At 39.9% G+C, this 20,686-nt stretch overlaps 1 protein-coding gene across 1 annotated transcript in view; it reads right to left on the reverse strand.

The window, feature by feature from the left end:
• The window catches only part of CUBN (cubilin), a 262,964-nt gene that overhangs the window by 52,092 nt on the left and 190,186 nt on the right, over positions 1-20,686 (reverse strand). Inside the window, exons 51-56 of the mRNA XM_082845199.1 lie at positions 20,277-20,426; positions 18,331-18,452; positions 17,559-17,784; positions 15,857-16,044; positions 10,202-10,358; positions 8,647-8,796 (exon numbers count right to left, since the gene is read on the reverse strand). Of these exons, the coding sequence (XP_082701325.1) occupies positions 8,647-8,796; positions 10,202-10,358; positions 15,857-16,044; positions 17,559-17,784; positions 18,331-18,452; positions 20,277-20,426 (993 nt within the window). The remainder of the gene's footprint in view (positions 1-8,646; positions 8,797-10,201; positions 10,359-15,856; positions 16,045-17,558; positions 17,785-18,330; positions 18,453-20,276; positions 20,427-20,686) is intronic.

Here is a 20,686-nt window from a genome sequence, read left to right on the forward strand (position 1 = left end):
GACATGCAGGAGGGATATGCAAGCCCCACTGTGAGGGCAGCTACCCTACAGCCAAGACAGAAGCCAGCTTTAGGGTGAGACTCACACTGGAGTAGCACAGAGTGAGAACAGAAAAAGTAAAACGTTTGATGACAAAATGAAAATGCTAGATTAAGCGGATATGAGGGACCACCAACTTTGAGGTTGTCTAGAAGGAAAGCCAATAAATTGCCCTTTTATGTTTAAACCAGGTTGAATTAAGTTTCCTGTTAATAGTGCCATAAAAATTCCTAATTGATATAGTAAGGATTACCATAATCATAATCATGGTTGCAATTATTGGAACCCCACCGTCCTGAGCACTGTTGATAGATTGACTGATTACTCCAAGGTAGGATCTCAGACTCTATCTAGGCCAATCAGATGTGTTCAAACTGTAACTGAGTAAGAAGGAGTCAACAGTGGGAGCCAAACATGTTCAACTTGGAAATCAGCAGCAGCGGTCTCCTGACTGTGGTAGGAAGCCAGGCTGTAACAGGAGGAAATGAAGCTGTCGTGCAGAAAGAGAGGGGGAAAGACAGTACATTTTGAAGGATTCATGTTCTGGAAGCCTATTAGTCCCCTTCTTATTTTTAAACCTTCCTTTGACGAGATGAGATAACCCAGTATCCTTTCTATAAACTCTACATCTAAGCAAACTTGAAGATAATCTACTGCTTTTAACTGAAAGAATCTTGATGTGTGCATTTTTAATACATTTGTACATTAAAAGCCCCCTCTTCTTTTAATTGTATTATCTTAAAGAAAATTGATATTTTTTATCAGAAAATATCTATGCAATTTAAATTTTAAGTCATTTTAGGAACACTTTTGGCATTTTAGCTATGTTTTTATACAACTGAAGAAATTTTGCGGTATCAATTCAAGATATGTTTATTAAAGTAAGCCCAAAGGATTCCTTCATTTTGAAAATCCTGGAATAGAAATGCTTCTAATTGGGAATAAATCTACAAGTTAAAAATGTTAAAGACTTCACTTTAATGACCTTACCATGTAATAAGAAACAACATGATGTTGGAAAAACAGGACAAAAAAGAAATACATTAAACTCAGATTCACAGTTTGAATACTGCCAAATTGTGTACCTTAATTATAGCCTTAGAATTTTTCTTGTTCCAAGAGCTCCATTGGAATTTAAAACATTCAGAGGAGGTGAACGTGAGAATCAAAAAATAGTATGAATTAGCTATAAAAATATCTTTAGCCAGCAACAATACATTAAGTTGTAAAAGCAAAATCACAGAATGAAAGGAAATATTGCTCATGCTAGATTAAAATCTCAGTTCTACTTTGGTCGAATGACCTGCTATGCAGATATCCTTTAAGTACTAAAGAGTTCGTTTTTTAACTCTTTGATGATATATACTATCACAGTGGTGGTTGTCTTAGAAACTTATGGAAAGGCTGTGAAACGTAAGGTAAAGTATGTCATATACTTGCTAAGGTTTCAAAAAAATTAAAGGAACTAATTTAATTGCAGAAAAATCAGTCGTGAAATAGCAGTTGTATATCTATACTGAGACATAGCCAAAATGCACTAGTTGTTTATAAAAGGTCTGTATCAACAATAAGGGGAAGAGAGGAAGCTGAGAGGGTATTTTAATTTTTTTGTAGACGGCAATATATTATCAGATAACTAAGCAAACCGTTCAAGACAATCTGCTCATTTTCAAAGCCTGACTCAATATATCATGAAAGTTGTGATATTTGGCAAGTTACTTAATGATTAAAACATTCTCGTGTCATTTCCAGTAGTAATTTCTTTAAGGTGGGATGCTCTTCCAAATGTTATCCATAAGAAATCAAACATTACATAATATCAGAATTTGTGAAGTTACCTAAAGTCTAAGAATATATCAAGGATTAGCATAAACAAGGTAATATACAAGAAAATGAGATATAAATATGTCAGCAGGCATCAAATAATTCACACACATACATCTTTTTCTCAAGCTGTACACATCACCTCACTGCATTAGACCAAAGATATCAGTCTGATTCTTCAGTGAGAAGACACTTGGTGACAAAACCACAGGCATAAGAAAATAATGATAGTAAACACTTTTCCATAATCATAGGGGAACCAACTGTGATATCTTATATTGCAATCAAAATATACACAAAATTCTCAAGTAGAATATAATTAAATGCAACTAGGATGATTGTCTTCTAGGGAGAGAAAAGAACTTCATCAAGGTTTAAAAAAAGTTCTTCAAGAAGCAAGATGTGTATCATAGCTGAGTTTATGGCTGGGAGGTAGCATTCAATCAGACACATGAGAACTCGTCAGGAAGAGCGGTACCCTGAAATTGAATAATACTTTCTCCATGGACATCATGGGACAAGTGGCTACAGTTATTCTTAATCCTATCTTCAGTAACTGGTTTGATGAATATTTACTATTGAAACCTCAGAAGTGTAAAATAATCCTCCATGATTTGTTTTTATGACTATTTTCCATCCTTCTGAAAAACTGTAAGACACATTTATTATTTTAAATGGATAAGGTTGTATCCCATATAGTGAAAAATAATTTTTATCACATTATTCACATATCTTCATTACAAAGAGCAATGTTCGATTCTGGGTTTCATCATGATCCCAAGAACTTGGAGAGAATTGAAAGGGAAGCCAAGGATGAGCAATTCAGCAAATAATGTAAACTTGTGGAATTTAGATTCCGACTGCACTTTTCCTTCAGAGTCATAGATGGAGAGGCAAAGATGCCAGAGGACTAGAAATAGTGGGAAATCCTTTTGGTTGAAATATTTTAATATTGCAGATATGATAAAGTCCTTTCAGTAAAATAGCAAAGGGTTCTAGGGAGAGGGATGTGAATTGGGGGGCAGCTCTGAGTAGCCTGGAGACTGGACTCCCCAGTAGAGGATGATTCCCTGAGAGGGAGAAGCAGGTGCTCGTACAGAACTAAGCTCCGCAGAGTGTGAAAGCCAAGGTCTTGTATTATAACACAGGCAAGCAAGGAATCTCACACAACTAAATCGTCTCCTCTGGGGCTTGGCCAATTTGAATAAAATATCAATAAGAACTATTTCAAAAGAACCATTGCCCAGTGCTTTCTAAAATAATGGATTGCAAAATGGGCCTACCTTCTGATTTCTTGAGAAACAACTGAGGAAGTAAAGAGAAGAAATGGTAAGTTGCTGCATGATGCCACTTAAAAAAAAAAAAAAAACTTAGATTAAATGGAGAGGAAATGTGAACTAAGACCGCCAAAACTCAGTTATCATGTTTCTTGGTGGGAAAAAAGGGCAAAAGGAAAAAGAAATCTAAAACTAAATTTTCTTCCTTTTTTCCTTTTAGCTTTATATCAGGCGTACCCTGTAAACCAGGACTTCTAAGTTAACAAAGGAGAATTCAGGCAAATATTACGTAGGACTTGCCACGTGGCTGCTCTAAATCTAGCCCTATTCCTCTCGGGGCCTTTGAGGCCACCCCTAGAGGACAGTAAACAAAATGCTTTTGCATGGGTTCTCGCCCATTTTCTGTGCCAAGGGACTACTCTCTATCCAGTTCCTATCAAGAGATACTCTGGATCTGAGAAAAACTGAGTTTAGAATTTGCCTAGATGTAGGATTTTTTAGTTAAGAATTCTAAACCCCTCATTATCACCAGGGGGAATCAATGTTATTACCCAATTTTTAAAAATAAATTTATTTTATTTATTTATTTATTTTTGGCTGCATTGGGTCTTCGTTGCTGTGCACGGGCTTTTCTCTAGTTGCGGCGAGCGGGGTCTACTCTTCGTTGCGGTGCGTGGACTTCTCATTGCGGTGGCTTCTCTCGTTGCGGAGCACGGGCTCTAGGTGCGCAGGCTCAGTAGTTGTGGCACACAGGCTCAGTAGCTACAGCACGCAGGCTCTACAGCACAGCCTCAGTAGTTGTGGCACACGGGCTTAGTTGCTCTGCGGCATGCGGGATCTTCCCGGACCAGGGGTCGAACCCGTGTCGCCTGCATTGGCAGGCGGATGCTTAACCCCTGTGCCACCAGGGAAGCCCCATTACCCAATTTTAATGATAGCAAAACCAAGGCACAGAAGGCACTGGCTTGTCTTAGGTTACCTCATCTGTTAAGTGTTTTCTTTATCTATAAAGTAAAAAAAAAAAAAAAAAAAAAGACCTCTAATCCTCCCAGTAACTTGGAGGCATCTACTTGACCACATGAATAACGAAAACAGAAAAATATACTTTTAGATTGTTCAATATTGGGGAAAATAAAATGAGTATTTATTTGATGACATCTGATTCCAGAATAAGTACTTTGGAGACAGTGATGGTTTCTCCCCCATGCTTTCTCCTTATATTTTGTCTATTTTTGCCATTTTGTTTTTGACCAAAGTAACATTTTGAATTTGTCAAATCTCTATTTTATTTCACAACTTTGGAAGACGCTGTTAAGAATACCAAGAGCCACTTTAGTCTTGAGGTAACTTAAAAAAGTCTTGTAGACGCTCAAATGGAATTTTCTTGTATGACTTTTGATTTCCCTGATATTTTTATAGTTCAGTAGGGATTATATAGGAAACACACATCTGTATTTCATAGAATGACCAGCACTGGAAATGTAATAATAAGGAGAAAGAGAAACTTAGGCCAACATAAAATACCATAACATAATTTCAGAGCAACTTATTTAGTGGAAGGTAGGTCACTGAACATTTGTAACTTCCCTGCAGGAAGAGCACCAGTGTGTAGGTCAATAACTAATAAACTAGCCTGAATAGTAAAACCTGTCCTAACCCGTTGTCAGTGTTTAGTAAACACGGTGTATGGACAAGTGTGTTTCCCTCTAGTATTCTGTAGCCTGGATCAGTCCATCTTCTTCTTGATAAATCCACCTTTTGTGCCAATGGCCCACCACAAAAAGCAGATCCAGAACTTTCATCTCCACCCAGGTCAACGCAGGGTCTGCCGGCCGCTTGGGCTCAGAAATACTTCGTCATTTGGACAGAATCTCTCAGAAAGAGGTCTATGGCCTCTGGCAGCTAGGAAGACGCTCCTGCAGACAGGCTGTGAGTTTTCTCGAGCGCTACTCTCACTTGGTTTTATCACGGTGCACTGCACAGGAATTCCTCAGGCTCACTTAAGGGGTGGAAGGTGATTTTTCCTGTAGCTAGTGGGTCTCTAACTTGCTGATGGTATTCCATGAATGTCGGCACTGATACGATTAGTGATAAGAATCTAACCACAAAATAAATCTGATTAATGTTGCCCTTTTTAGGAATCATCATGATTCATTTAATCTAAGCCAGAAAATACTCACTTAGCAGTTTGAAAACGCTGAGTACATGTAATTTCCAGTACATGTAACACTGGAAATTTCAGAAGGTATTATCATAAGGATATTATCTTATAAAAAGATCAGTCTCTTCAACTGGGTGAGAACGAGCAAATCCATTAGTAAAAAGAAATCACTTAAGGGCTTCCCTGGTGGCGCAGTGGTTGAGAGTCCGCCTGCCGATGCAGGGGACGCGGGTTCGTGCCCCGGTCCGGGAGGATCCCACATGCCGCGGAGCGGCTGGGCCCGTGAGCCATGGCCGCTGAGCCTGCGCGTCCGGAGCCTGTGCTCCGCAACGGGAGAGGCCACAGCAGTGAGGGGCCCGCGTACCGCATAAAAAACAACAACAACAACAAAAAAGAAATCACTTAATCTGGCAAAACCAAATATCTGTTCGCAGCCGACTTGTGTTAAAGGGCGTGTCTGGAGATCCTGACTGGTGGCAGCAAAAATAACAAAACAATGGTGCACAAGGTATGTTTCTACGGGCATGATCTGACTTTCACAGCTACTATTTTATATCAATATTTTTGTAAAAATTATAGTGATTACCAGAAAGATTAAGTAATTTGTACAAAGTCATGTGACTAGTAAGTGGCCAATCTGGAATTGAGACCGGTCCTAAAATACCGCGCCTGCCCTACCCCACCCCAGGTCAGGTAGTCTAGAGTATGCTCACCCCTTTACCCCACCTGTCAACTAAACTCAGGGAGCTACTGTGCGGTGTCAGTATAGGTTCCCTTCTAATAATACATGTACCATTGGTATAGGCAGTGCTTTCTGTGGCTATATTATATAGTACATTTACCAGCATCTCCTTTTTCAGTCTAAATAATATTGGCACATGATATTCTTGTGTTCATGTAGTGAGGACAAATGCACATATAAAGGCACAACCCAAGCCACATGTTTTCCCCTGTTATTAAGATAACTTTTTCACTCAATATCAAAAAACAAACACCCCAATCAAAAAATGGGAAGAAGAGCTAAACAGAGATTTCCCCAATGAAGACATACAAATGGCCAACAGGCACTTGAAAAAATGCTCAACATCGATAATTATTAGAGAAATGTGATTCAAAACCACCGTGAGGTATCACCTCACATTGGTCAGAATGGCCATCATCAAAAAGTCTACAAATAATAATGTTTGAGAGGGTGTCGAGAACAGGGAACCCTCCTACACTGTTGGTGGAAATGTAAATTGGTGCAGCCACTATGGAGAACAGTATGGCGGTTCCTTAAAAAACTAAAAATAGAACTACCACATGATCCACGGATCCCACTCCTGGGCATATAGTTCCTGGAGAAAACTGTAATTTGAAAAGATACATGCACCCCAATGTTCATTGCAGCACTATTTACAAAAATCAAGACATGGAAGCACCCTATATGTCCATTGACAGATGAATGGGTAAAGAAGATGTGAGATATACAGACACACACACACACACACACACACACACTGGAATATTACTCAGCCATAAAGAAAGAATGAAATAATGCCATTTGCAGCAATATGGATGGACCTAGAGACGGTCATACTAAATGAAGTAAGTCAGACAGAGCAAGACAAATAGCATACGACAGCACTTATACGTGGAATCTAAACATTAACACAGATGAACTTATTTACAAAACAGAAACAGACTCAGACACAGAGAAAACAAACTTAGGGTTACCAAAAGGGAAAAGTGGGGGGAGGGATAAATTAGGAGTTTGGGAGTAACATATACACACTACTGTATATAAAACAGGTAACCAACAGGGCCTACCATATAGCACAGGGAACTATACTCAATATTTTGTAATAACCTAAAAGGGAAAAGAATCTGAAAAAGAATATATATATATGTATGTATAACTGAATCACTTTGTTGCACACCTGAAACAAACACAGCATTGTAACCCAACTATACTTCAATAAAAATTAAAATAAAAAAATAAAATAAAATAGCATTCCCTTAATTATAAGATAATAGAAAAGATATAAAGAAGAAAATAAATATCACCTATAAATCTATGACACGGTAGTAACAAGTCTTTAAGTACCAGTTAATAGTCTTACAGATTTTATTCACACAGTTTATTTTAAATAAAAAAATAGGATCTCTTATATAAACTGTTTTACCTTCCCTTAATACTTTATAAATCATGAACATCTTCTTATATTGCTGGAAGTTTGTGTTAGCAAATGCTGAGAAGATTATACTTGACCTCATAGTGCATTCGTACAGTGACAAACATCAGTCCATACCTGGCATTTTCCAGCAAACACATTCCAAAACCTACAGTATGTAGAGATGTAGGAAAAGGAGGTCCCAGAAAGTGCTCCCAGGGAGAGCCTTTGTATAATTCATCACCCTATGAGAACTGATGTGTCATTTTTATTTTTATGAAACATAAATTTCCTGGATGCTGAATACTGCAGAACACTTTGCTAAGTTTAACTTTTCACCGCCATGGGAGACCAACCCAAATAGAAAGAAATTTTGGTTGGGCAGATGAAGCTTGGCAAACGTACAGGTTAATTGTAATTTAGAAATGAAAAGTGAATTCGTGAAAAATATTAAAATGACTGAGTGGTTGGAGATGCCCATCCACCTGGAGGGAACTTTTCTCTGCCGTATGATACCGCCTGGGTAAACATCGAGCTGTGTCCAGTGTAGTCAGAACCCAGCCCAGACCAGCAGCTCCACTGTCCCCTTCGCCAACAGGCAGGGAATGAACCCAGAGGGGCACTGTGGTTAGGGATTTCCCAGTCCCTGTGGTACTGATGAAGATGAAAATGAAAAAGAAGATGAGAGAGTATCCCACAGTCAGATTTAATGAAAGTAGAACACAAATATTTATTAATTTTATTAATTCATTCATTCAACATTTATGAAGCACCTACTTTGACTCAGAAGGAAGTTTCTCTTGCTAGTTTATAGCGTGTGTGTGTGTGTGTGTGTGTGTGTGTGTGACTGTGTGAAGGCACCTGTACATGTGTAGAATAAATGCAAATGAATAAATTAGAAACTATGATTAACATGTAATAGATTTCAGACTTATTTTCTTTAGGCCGTTTATGTGATGCTCATGTCCTTAAAGCTCTTGCATTATTTTTTAACCTCTGGATGGAATGGATAGGATGATACTTGTGTTCTTAAAATATTGGATGGAGTTTTAATCAAGTTTACATCAACTCCACTCTGCAACATTTTTAGTATTTTCCTCAAATGGTGATTTTAGACAATCTCTGCCTCTGCTTATCTATCACTCATTCATTTATTAAGAACCAATTGTAATTTAGATAAGAATAAACTTACCTTCCAGATGGAAAGACACAAAAGTCAAGAGGACCAGGGACAGAGGACTGGCCTCTATGATGTAGGTGCAGTTCATGTTGTTGTCATATTGCTTTGGGTAGTTTGGAGAAACAATGTAACCTGAAGGATTAGTGAAGTTCCTTCCACATCCTTAGTGGGAAGAAAAAGCCATTATTAGAACATTTGTTCTCCCAGACAAATCTCTCTTTATCAGTGAGGGAAAGCCTCAGCTTTCCTAAGCTCTCTAGAAACATATTCTCTGAGCTACTCCAAATGGAAGTAACAATAACTAAAAGAATGGAGCTCTGATTTAAAAATAAATATGCAAAATCAGAATATTATATAGTTTTTAGAAAAATGATGCAGAGTTTTGGGCTAAGTAGAAATTTTACCACAAATCCATTGCAAATCACTTAATTTTAAGATATTAAAGGAAGAATAACTTAGCAAAGATTGAAGAGGATTCATGTAGCTAAAGAAATAAAACTAATGAAAAGTGATCTGTACCAGGTCAATACACTTATAAAATATCTTATTATATTATAGAAAAATATGTTCTTTTCATTACCATTGTAATATGGCTATAAAAATAATACCTGCTTTATAAAAATGGTTGAATTTACTAATCCCAACTCAAAAATCTCCCATGATTCCCAGGTGTCAGAAATGAAGAGAACTACCTTTTTACCACTAAAATGACATCTGTTTTATCTAACCACTAACTAGTTAATCCACACACTCCCTATCTATCACATCGATACAAAATATAAGTATCCTTTTAAACTGATATTAAAACACACACATACACAGACACAACGAACCAAGTGAAGACCTAAAATTAGGTCTGCGGTGGTCTTTTGTTACTGCCTTTACACCACCCTCTTATTCATGTCTGAAATACCTGTTCACTGCATTATTTCCTCTGATTCCTTTCGTCAAACTTTTCCCTAAACAGTGGTTTGGGTGCTACTTGATTTAATTCAGCCAACAAGCACACACACCACTGTGTCTCAGACTTGAAAACTACAGGTCCCACTCTTCTACCTGGTGAGTAGTCGTCGGAGAAGGAAGGGGAAAACCCGAAGAAAGCGGCCCCCAAGGTTGACTGAGCGTGAGAATCCCCTGGGTGAGAGCTCACACGTGCAAGTCCTGCATTCCGACAGGCCTGGGGGGAAGACCGTGTTTTTACAGCCCCAGGGGAGTTCCATGCAGGCAGGCAATGCGCTTGAGGCCCGGCCTGCTGATTGTCTACTAATTACGGCCTCCTGGGCTTCTGCCCAACTCCTGCCCCGAGGCGGATTTTAGGGTTAATTTCAGACATTAGCGACGGGCACTCAGGCCTTCTACATCATTTCTCTACTGACCTACGGTTGGATTCAGTTACATTCTTGCTGATTTGCAAGGAAGGGTGCACTCAGGATTAGGTGGCCCACCCAGACTTTCCCCATGGACCTCCAGACCAGCCAACCCTGGAGCAGACCCCTTCTCCCCAAGCCTGCCTGTGGCAGCCACGCCCTTCCAAGGGCCCCTGGGTTTGGTTTTCGGCGCTACTTACGGCTAACGAAGGATGCAGAGAAGCCCTGAGCTGGGACCTCCTGCGACTGGAACACAGCAGTGAAGGCGTTTCTGGGCGTGATGACGGGACCCGGGGCCACGTTCCCGCAGCTCGAGGCTAACAGGGCCTGGTCGGCCTCCTGAGTGCCTGCCCACACCTGGCAAAGCCAGAAACATGACTTAGCGCTCCAGGTTTTCCCTCGTCAATGTTTAATTTGTGCTCAGGCTGGAAAATAATAGCACTCAGGTGTATACAGACTAAACGTAATAGTAAATAAAACACACAAATCTGCAGTATTTTCTTTTGAGAACCATTTCTTTAGGCTGCTTTTTTATAGTATAGCCCATTTGTGACTCTTGCAAGGAGACTGTTCATTTTTGTGTATCTAGGCAGTGATTTAAAAAAAAAAACAACCCTCAATCACTACCCAGTTTCCTCTTGCTGTTTCCTAGTTGACCTGATCTAGCTCAACTTGCTACATGCCAGGGGAAACAGAGCAGCATGTGTGCCACTGTGGGGTTTACCATTTGTCCTGGATGGCTGGCAAATTGGGGGTTCAAGTAGAGAAGATTTACCAAGCACGAAGCCCATGGGAAGAAAGTGGGTATGAATTCCAGGTCTACATGTAATTGGCATGAATTGGGATAAATCATGGAAGACTTCCTGGCACTGTTGAATTTTAAGGTTCATTTTGAAGAAAGGATGAGATTCAGTCTCTCTGCAATTCACTAAAGACTGCGTCACCAACTCCCAGGTAGACCCTGGCCACTTTACAAGAAGCAAATGATGATACGCTCATTTGAGAAATAGTTGCTGGGGAATAGATTGTGAGGATCAAAATTCCAACTTTGATCAAACCAATCCTAGACCAGCCTAGGGAAGGATATTAATCATAGGATCACGTTTAAATGCAAATTCCAACTGCGAAAGGAGCTGCTGTGGCGCTGCTGAGTGTGTAGGAGGGGCTTTGCCTGACTTCAAGAGAGGCCTGAAGAAGCCCCAGGGGCAGGAAGGGGCAGGGCTAGTTCAAACAGAGCGAAAACTGAGTCAGGAGTGAGGCGGGCTGCAGTCAGTGCAAGCCCCGTGGCAGGTCAGGGGTCCAGACCACATCCTGAACGTGGCAAGGGGCCTCCAGGAGGCTTGAAGCTCACAGCGGAGACGAGAAGGAAAAGAGAGGACGCTGGGAGATCAGCCAGGAGTCTGTGCAGTAGTTCAGGCAAGAGATCATGGTATCTACAGTGTTGAGTCACTCAAGGAAAATATTGATATTAGGTGATAAATGCACATTATTGGGGGAAAAGGACGGTTAAACTTGTTTAACCAGTGAGTCTCAACCGGGAGCAATTTTGCCCTTCCCGGGGGCATTTGGTGATGACTGCCAGTGTTTTCAACGGTCACATTTGGTGTGGGCATGGCATGTAGTGGGCAGGAGCCAGGGGAGCTGCTGAGCACCCTATGATGCCCTCCCCAAACCCCCAACTAAGAATTATCTAGCCCAGGAAGGCAAGAAGGTAATTGGGTTTGGATTAGTCTTACTTAACTGTTCAACATTCCCTTCACATCAAATTACTCATTCTGAACATATCACTCTCAGGACTATTCCTCAAACAAAGCAATCACACACCAAGCCGTTACAAACGTTTCTATTAGCAAATCAGCGCAGGGGAAGAGGTGTGAGGTAATGCCAGTTCAGGGCGCCATCAGCTCTTTAAAGTCGTATCATTTCAATTGATTCTCAAACACTGCGAATCCTGCTGTTAATCATCTTACTGAAGTCCAATTATATTTGCCATTTATGAGATATGGGAGGTGCCTGGGACTGGAACAAAAGCAAAGATATTCTGTCAAATCAAAAGATTAAAAAAAGGTCAGGGGGGCTTCCCTGGTGGCGCAGTGGTTGAGAGTCCGCCTGCCGATGCAGGGGACACGGGTTCGTGCCCCGGTCCGGGAAGATCCCACATGCCGCAGAGCGGCTGGGGCCGTGAGCCATGGCTGCTGAGCCTGCGCGTCCAGAGCCTGTGCTCCGCAACGGGAGAGGCCACAGCAGTGAGAGGCCCGCGTATCGCAGAAAAACAAACAAACAAAAAGGTCAGGAAAGAAGTGCACACCCCCTATTTTCCCTAATATCCCCTTTATGTCCCCTGACCCCCTGCCTTTAACTATCCCGGGAAACAGTATACACAAGTTTTCTAAGCACATTCTGTTAAATTGTAAACATGACTTACTGACAGAGATCTGCATATGCTACTTCTACAAACATCACTCAAGAGGTGAAGTGATAAGAGCTAAAACTTTTAGGAAAGAATCTCCAGTTCTTTAACAAAGAACTTCAAGAATCCTCACGGGCTTATACTTTTCTGAAGCCATTAATTATGGATCTGACATCTCTACCTTGTGGCTCAAGAACACGGGTGTTATAATGATAATCATGGTAAAGAGTTGTTAAATATTCATCAATGCCTGTCAGTCAAGATCTCATTTCATTGATTCTATGACCTAGAACTCATTTAAATGATATTGGACCTACAAAACGTTATAAAACTGTCAAAAACTTTCTGACGTTTCTTAAGGTTTGTACAATTCAGCCTGGCTTTAGGTGATATTTTATCACTCAAGCAATTTAAAAAGAACGTTTCCTGAGTATTTGCAGATTCACACGCAGTTGTAAGATACAGAGAAATCCCCTGTACCCATTTCTCAGATTCCTCCAACAACGACAGCTTGTAAAACTGTAATGTAATATCATAACCAGGACGCTGACTCGACACAGTCCACCCGTCTTACTCAGTTACCCAGGCTCATGCACGTGTGTGTGTATTCGGTTACACACAAGCTCATAACACCACATTCAAGACACCAGGCAGCTCCAACACCGAGGTTCCCTAGAGTCGCCCTTTTATAGCCACACACGACTCATGCCCACACTCACATCTTGCTAACCTCTGGTAGTCTGTCCTCCGTTTCTAAGCACTGTCATTTCAAAACTATTATGTAAATGGAACAATAGAATATGTAACCTTTGGGGATTGGCTTTTTTCACTTGGTTTAATTCCCTGGTGATTTGTTCAGATCGTTAGCCTGTCAAAAGTTTATTTCTACCGAGGAGTTGTACTCCACGGTACGGAGGTACCAGAGTTCACTGAACGATTCACCTGTTGAAGGACATGTGCACTGATTCCAGTCTTTGTCTACTGCCTATACAGCTGCTCTGAACATGTGTGCACAGGTTTTTGTGCAGACACAGTTTACAGTACTCTGGGATAAGTGCCCAGGAGCATACTTGCTGGGTCTTACGGTAAGTGCACGTTTAGTTTTATCAGAAGGTGCCAAGCTGTTTTTCAGAGTGGTGTGCCATTTTACGTTCCCACTGGCACCGAATAAGGGATGTGGCTTCACTGCAGGCTTGGCAGGGTTTGGTGCTGCCGCTGTTTTTATTCTGGGCAGTCTGACAGGTGTGTGGCAATCATTGTGGTTTTAAGTCTCATTCTTCCTCATGGCTATGTAGTGATGTTGAACGTCTTTTCGTATGTTCAGTCACCACCCGAATATCCTCTTCGGTGAAATATCTGTTCATATCTTTTGCCCATATTCTAATTGGACTCTGTATTTTTACTGTTGGGTGTGAGAGTTCTGTCTATACTTTAGATAGTAGTCTGTTGTCAGGTAAGTGCTTTGGAAATCTTTTCTCCCAGTTTGTAGCTTGTCTTTTCATCTCTTTACAGAGGAACATATTTTTAATTTTGATATGGTAAAATGTATTAATTTTTCCTTTTACGGATTATTCTTTTGAGGTTTAGTCTAAGAACTTTTCATCTATCTCTAGGTCCCAAAGATTTTCTGTTCTTTTTCTCCTCAAAGTTTATACCTGTATATTTACACTTAGGTTCATGGTCTATTTTGACTTTTTTGTTGTTGTTGTTGTTGTTTTGCGGTACGCGGGCCTCTCACTGTTGTGGCCTCTCCCGTTGCGGAGCACAGGCTCCAGACGCGCAGGCTCAGCGGCCATGGCTCACGGGCCCAGCCATTCCGCGGCATGTGGGATCCTCCCAGATCAGGGCACGAACCCGCGTCCCCTGCATCGGCAGGTGGACTCTCAACAACTGCGCCACCAGGGAAGCCCTATTTTGAGCGAATTTTTGTATAAGGTTTGAGGTTAAGGGCTGCTTGCTGGAGCTGATCCCCTCTTGCCTGTCTTGTTTACCCACCTCAGTATCTCTTGGCAAAAAGTGGAGTCTCAGGCCCAGCAGAGAAAGAGTGTGTTTCCCAGGCCACTGAGTTTTGTCAGAGGTCCGGATGGATCCCACCCACCAGTGGTTCAGCCTTGCCTGCTGTCAGAGGGATTCCCATTCCATCCAGAGGAGAAACGGGACTGAATAACTTTTCACATTCCATTCTTGCAATGAAGAACTTGAAAGACTTTACTTTGTCTATATATTTGATGTTGACTCAATTCCTGAGAGAGTTCATTTGTTTCATGAAAAAGTCAATTAGGAAAAGTGTATACGATGTTTTGTTTTACATGTATTATATACAAGTCTAGGATTTTTATTGAAACAGCATGCATGGATCAGTTAGATATAAAACGTAATTTGAGAGATCATGTAAAATAATAACAACATCGACAATACAATCCACTTCTACTCATTAGGTGGTTTTATATTCCAAGTACTGAGCATTATTTATGTTATTATATCATATTACATCTAATGCTTAAAACAGTCCTACTAAAGTAGGAATTATTCTCTTCATTTTACAGCTGAGTAATGTAAAGCCCAGATGTGTAATTGGCTCATAGAGGAACATTCAGGTGGTAAATGCAAGAGATGCGGAGCCCAGGTGAATGTTCTTTCCCCTAAAAGGTGTATGTCCTCTTAGCGATAGAACACATGATATAAAATAGCACAGATGGAATAAATTTGTAATACAGTTATCACGGTCATAAGTCAATGAATAGTGATGTCAGTGCCACAGGAGCAGTATTTACAACTGGAGAGGAAGAGAGCCTTACTGACTGACCCATGGTCATGATTTTACATGGATGGGTCCCTCACGGTCTGGTCAGCTTGTGGGCGCTTAAGGCTTAGGTGAAGGCTGGCACTAGTGCATGTCTAGCCTTCTGTAATTTTTATAGGATACTCTAAATGTGGCCTGTCATGGTGACTTTGATTCATTTTGTCCTTGAGGGTCTATTAGAAAGAAAGAAAAAAGAAAAGAAAGAGAGAGAGAGAGAGAGAGGGAGGAAGGAGGAAAGAAAGAAAAAGAAAGAAAGAAAGAGAAAGAAAGAAAGAAAGAAAGAAAGAGAAAGAAAGAAAGAAAGAGAGAGAAAGAGAGAGAGGAAGAAAGAAATCTGCCCTTCTCTCTTTAGTTTCTGTAGAAAGGAAGAACCGTAAATGCTCATGAGAATTTAATAAGGCGAGACAATCTCCTAAATTAAGTGTCTTTGCTTATGTATTAGTGAATGAAAGTCACAGGGCAATGTGTGTTGTGGTCCAAATTTTAACTCCTAGTGGTTGAGGTTTCTCACTTTTTCATTCAAGAAATCCAAGCAGCAAAATTGTCCTTCTCCTCCTTTGAGAGACAGTGAGTCATTTCTAGTCTAAACGTTTACGTTCCTGCAACCAGCTTGGCTCCAATTAAATATACAAGTGCACTGACCTTCACAAAGCTGGTCCGACACTGTCCGTCCCCGCTGGGGATGAGGAAGTTGTTGTCAAAGCTGAGTTCCAAGTGTTTACTTTGGTGAGTAATGACTGTCCAGGAACATCTGACGTTCTCGGGAAAATTCTGAGGCCAGTGGGGGGATCTGATTGTACCATTGTCTAAATGAAGTATTCCACCACAACCTGAAAAATTGTCATGGAAAAAGTCATTACTTTGTGATGAAAATAACAATTTTGGTAACTGAAGACTTCTGGAGAGGACACATTTCTAAATGTGAGATATCAGTGTGTCTTTCCTTACATATGAGTCTCTGACCTTCGGGGCAGGTCCACAACAAGGACTCTCAGCAAATGGAAGGTCACTGAAGCCACAGGAGGCTACAGCTGTTACTGTTTCGTTACACCTATACTGAACTCACCTGAGACCATTAATCCTTGCCATGAAGAGGACAGACTTCTATCCTGTCTTCAAACAAGAGCAATAATTTTTACTCCCCTTGAGGCTATGTAGTATTTGTGGCCCAACAATCTCAAGCTTTGTATTTTAGTGCCACTAACACCTGAGAATACAAGTCTATACTCATCTGCAATTTTACGTTAACATCCTGGACGGGAGAAAATGATTTTGATCATTTAATCTTAAGATTAAATCTTAAGATCACTTAATCTTCCATTAAGTAACCTGGTTCGTTCATATTGAAATGCTGATGGATGAACAATAAATTACAGGGATTGAAAGAAAGAAAAATCTAGAACTATTTTGTAATATTAAAGTATGTTCTTAAGAGATGGCAAAAGAAAGAAAAATATGGACTCAAAACAAAATGAAGTTAAAGAGTGTTCCCTGTATCTTTTGCTTTTAAACCCTTGGAAAACCGATGGTTCACCTCAGCTCCCCTCTGCTTCAGCAGCGCTCAGAGAGCTCCCCAAACACCTGACTCTTCTAGAAATAGCTGCCCTGTGTGATGCTGCAAGACTATATGAGATCCTGATGAAAGTGTCCAATGCAAGGCTTATATTTTCTGGGAGCTTCCATGAAATGAAATTTCCATGAAATGTCATAGTTTGCAGGTACCACAAGTAATCTTTTGAAATAGAATCTATCATGTTTTGCCCCATACAGAGCATTCATTCTAAGTCACAAATCTTATCTTGTCACTTTGCTGCTCAGAACTCTTCAGATAGCTCCCCACTGCTCGAGGGATAATATAGAAGCCAAGGCTCTCCAGGATGTGGACTACTTATTTTCCTGCCCTCAGCTCACCACTCAGCATTCTGCCTCCATGGTCCAAATATGTTCAACTACTTGTGATTCCAACACATATTTTCTATGACTTGTGATTCCCTAGTTGTACCATGGCCCTTTGCCTGTGGAGACAGCACGGTGAAGTATTAAGATCAAAGTTTCTGGGCTCTGCTGTCTTCATTCAAATCTTGACTCTGCTGATTGTCAGCTCCACGAGCTGGGCAAATTATCCACCCATTTCTCCTGTTTCCACCCATGCAAGTGGAGAAAATGTGCACTGATACTGTGTCTTCCTTACAAGGTTGCTTCATGAGATGTCATGTGTAAACATTTAGAATTGAGTCTGACAGAGAGTAGGTACAAAATGTATACTTGTTGGGCTAGTTAATAAATTTTAAAAATACATCGATGATAAAAGACAGTAAGCGCAGAGAATGTTTCTTTCTTTTACCCAAAGTCTCTGTGTTCCATGTAGCATAAAAGCCACCATTTTGCACCGAACGGTCCGTGTTAAAAATCACCACCAGCTGGTTGGAACCCGACTGGATTGTCCTGGGGTTTGAACTTCCACAGTAGTGTCCTATGATGGGTGATCCGGGGGAACCACCGTTTCTGACTGTGACAGCATCCCAAGCACAGGTTGAATGGGCTTCAATGTCAAAATCACTGAATGTCAGCTGCAGGAGAAAAGGGAAGAAATGAGGAAACACTCTGAGCTGTAAGTGAGCCTATCTACGTAGAGTTCGACTGAAGTCCTTACACACCCTTTTATTTTGTTTTAATTTATATAATTTTGTATTTATGTCTCTTATTTCATTCTCCCTTGTCCTCCTCTATTTTCTTCTTATTGAAGTTTCTCTTGGAAATTTTGAGAAGGGATATTTCTCCCAGAACGGGAGTCATTGGGGTCATCCTCAGTCCCCTGGGCTGGGATGGCAACTCATATCAAGAATATAAATACATCTCTTTTCTGGATGGGGAACTGTCTTCAATAGAGAGCTTCTCCTGTGCTTGAAAAAGAATGAAAGATATTTCATTCTTCATTAGTTGTAAACTTGTAGATGCCAATGTATATATGCTAATCAGAGAATTTTAGGGAGAAGATGACCTGGATCAAAGCCTATTCTAATCACTTGCTTACTGAAAGAACTCTGTTTCCACACAGGACATGGTACTTTTGTTGTATAATTTCAGAATTATTTTACCCACTAATCAAAACTCACAGTGATGGTGTGGCCTTGTGGGGCTTCCAACAACCAAGAACAGTGGGTCAAACTGTCGTAAGAGGCTGGATAGTTGGGGCTTGAGATCACTCCACTCTCACCTATCTGTACTCCACCACAGTCTGAAATTAGATTGTAAACTTCTAAATACGAAAGGAAAAAAACCACCAAATTCTGTAAAGCCAAAGTAAATACTACTTATAGCCATCGTACTTTATGATTTAAAAAAAGGACAATAAATGAATAAATAGATGAAATTGTATGAAAGCAAAGTAAAACTAGATGGAAGATTAGAAATAAACAGAATTCCATATAGTGCTAATCAAATGGAATCACACAGTGAAGGCAGGCTCAAGTTTGATACAAAGGAGAAGGAAGATTATCTGAACCATAAATGGAGAATAATTAGATGAGCATAGAACGGACAGTAAATGCAATAGGGACAAAGGAAAGAACATTGCCTTTCTTCAAAACACTAGGCCTGTGAAAGTAAATGTAAGCTTGTAGAATATGATGAGGACCATAACTAAAGACTTTGTCGTTTGACAACAAGCACATCTATTGTAATCAGCTATCCAAGTGTACATTAGTATAGCAAGTTGAAACATGGATACATTTCTAAAGCATGGTATGGTCTGATGTTCCACACAAATAATACTGCTTCCTGAAATCTGACCCTTTTCTTTCAATCTGAGAAAGAAAAACCAGCTGGCAACGTGGTTGACTGAATAGATAATCAATCTCACTCTTTTCTCCAACCAACCATTTGGTTATAACACAAAGAAATGTTAAATAAAATTATAACCAAAATATATTTGATTCATAGCCCAATTTAATGGAAAGAAAGGAGATCTCTAAAAACTATAAACAATAAATGTACTCAAATTCCAAGGGGCATCTTAAACGGAGAGCCTGTCGGTCTAAGAGGTTATAGAATCAAGATGTGGGCCCCAGGAGTTGTGGTTTGAGGTTTGATGATCAGGCAAAAAGAGAACATATGGCCTTGGACCTCCACAAAAGCAAGGGCTTTTACATAAAGTTCGAAATCTAAAAGGACTGCCATATTAGAGAAATGGACTAGGAAAACTCTAATGGCCCAGGGAAGCAGCAAGGAGGAGTACTGTCTGTCTTGGGCTGAATTTTCAGGTACAAACTGAATGTCACAGATACAAATCTAGCACAAAACATTGGCAAATTTTGTTTAGTAATATGTCCAAAATACACATGATGGCCAAGTGGGGTCTATCCCAGAAACGAAAGGATGGTTTAACAAGAGAAAAATCTTTTAATACAATTTTTCACATTAACACATTAAAGTAGGAAAAAATAGGATCATCTCAATAGATGCAGAAAAACCATTTGCTAAAATCTGACAGTAAAAAAAAAAAACAACAAAAAAAATTTTTGTGCACCATGAATTGAAGAGACTTCCTTTAATGTGATAAGGAGTATTTATTGAAAACCTATGAGAAGCCAGTATATTTAACAATGAAATGTTACAGGCATTCACATTAAGGTCAGAAACGAGATGCTGTCATCCCTTGCATTTGACATTATGATGGTGGCCTTAGCTAGTGAAATAAGACAAGAAAAAGAAATCAAGAATTGGGATTGAAAGAGAAAAATTGCTATCAATTTGCAGAAGATATGATTGTTTACACAGAAAAACCAGAGGTAATTTATAGACAAAATACTAAAACTAATAAGAGTCTAGCAAGATCTGTGGGCTAAAGATTGATGTATTAAAATTTAAAAATTCCTAGATATAGGCCACAACCAGCTAGAAAGTATAATTAAAAATGTCTCATTGACACTACCAACAAAACCAATAAATAAACCTAGAAATACATCTAACAAAATATACGCGAGATCTTTATGGAAAATGTCATTAAAAAATTTATGTATTATGTTATTGCCAGAGTTGGAGAGCTTATCATAAGTCTTACCTGTAAAGGAATACTGTGCATGGAATCCAACATGTTCTACACGTTCATTGGTGACAAAGTGTATCCATACCTGAGGATAAGGTATAACCAGTGGCATGCTAGGTTCTGAAGCCCCACAAAGTCTCCATATCGGAAGCCCATCAGCATTACCTGAGCAGAATAACACACCAGTGTCACCATATATATATCTTTTGAAAAATATATCCAATGAATTCAGTAGGAACAAATAATAAAAAAAATTTTAAGCTATTACATTGATACACATTTAAATTCTGGTTTAATAGCAGACATTTCACAAATCTCCTTTCTATCTTTCTCAACTACAAAGGAGAGAGTGCCTCCAATGGGTAAAAAAGAATGCTTTTTTTGGTATGGGCCTCTTTCTCTATCATAGGTGTCATTTTGTTCCA

This window comes from Leucopleurus acutus (genome assembly GCF_964270905.1).
Source record: "Leucopleurus acutus genome assembly, chromosome: 1".
Taxonomy (NCBI): Eukaryota; Metazoa; Chordata; class Mammalia; order Artiodactyla; family Delphinidae; genus Leucopleurus; species Leucopleurus acutus.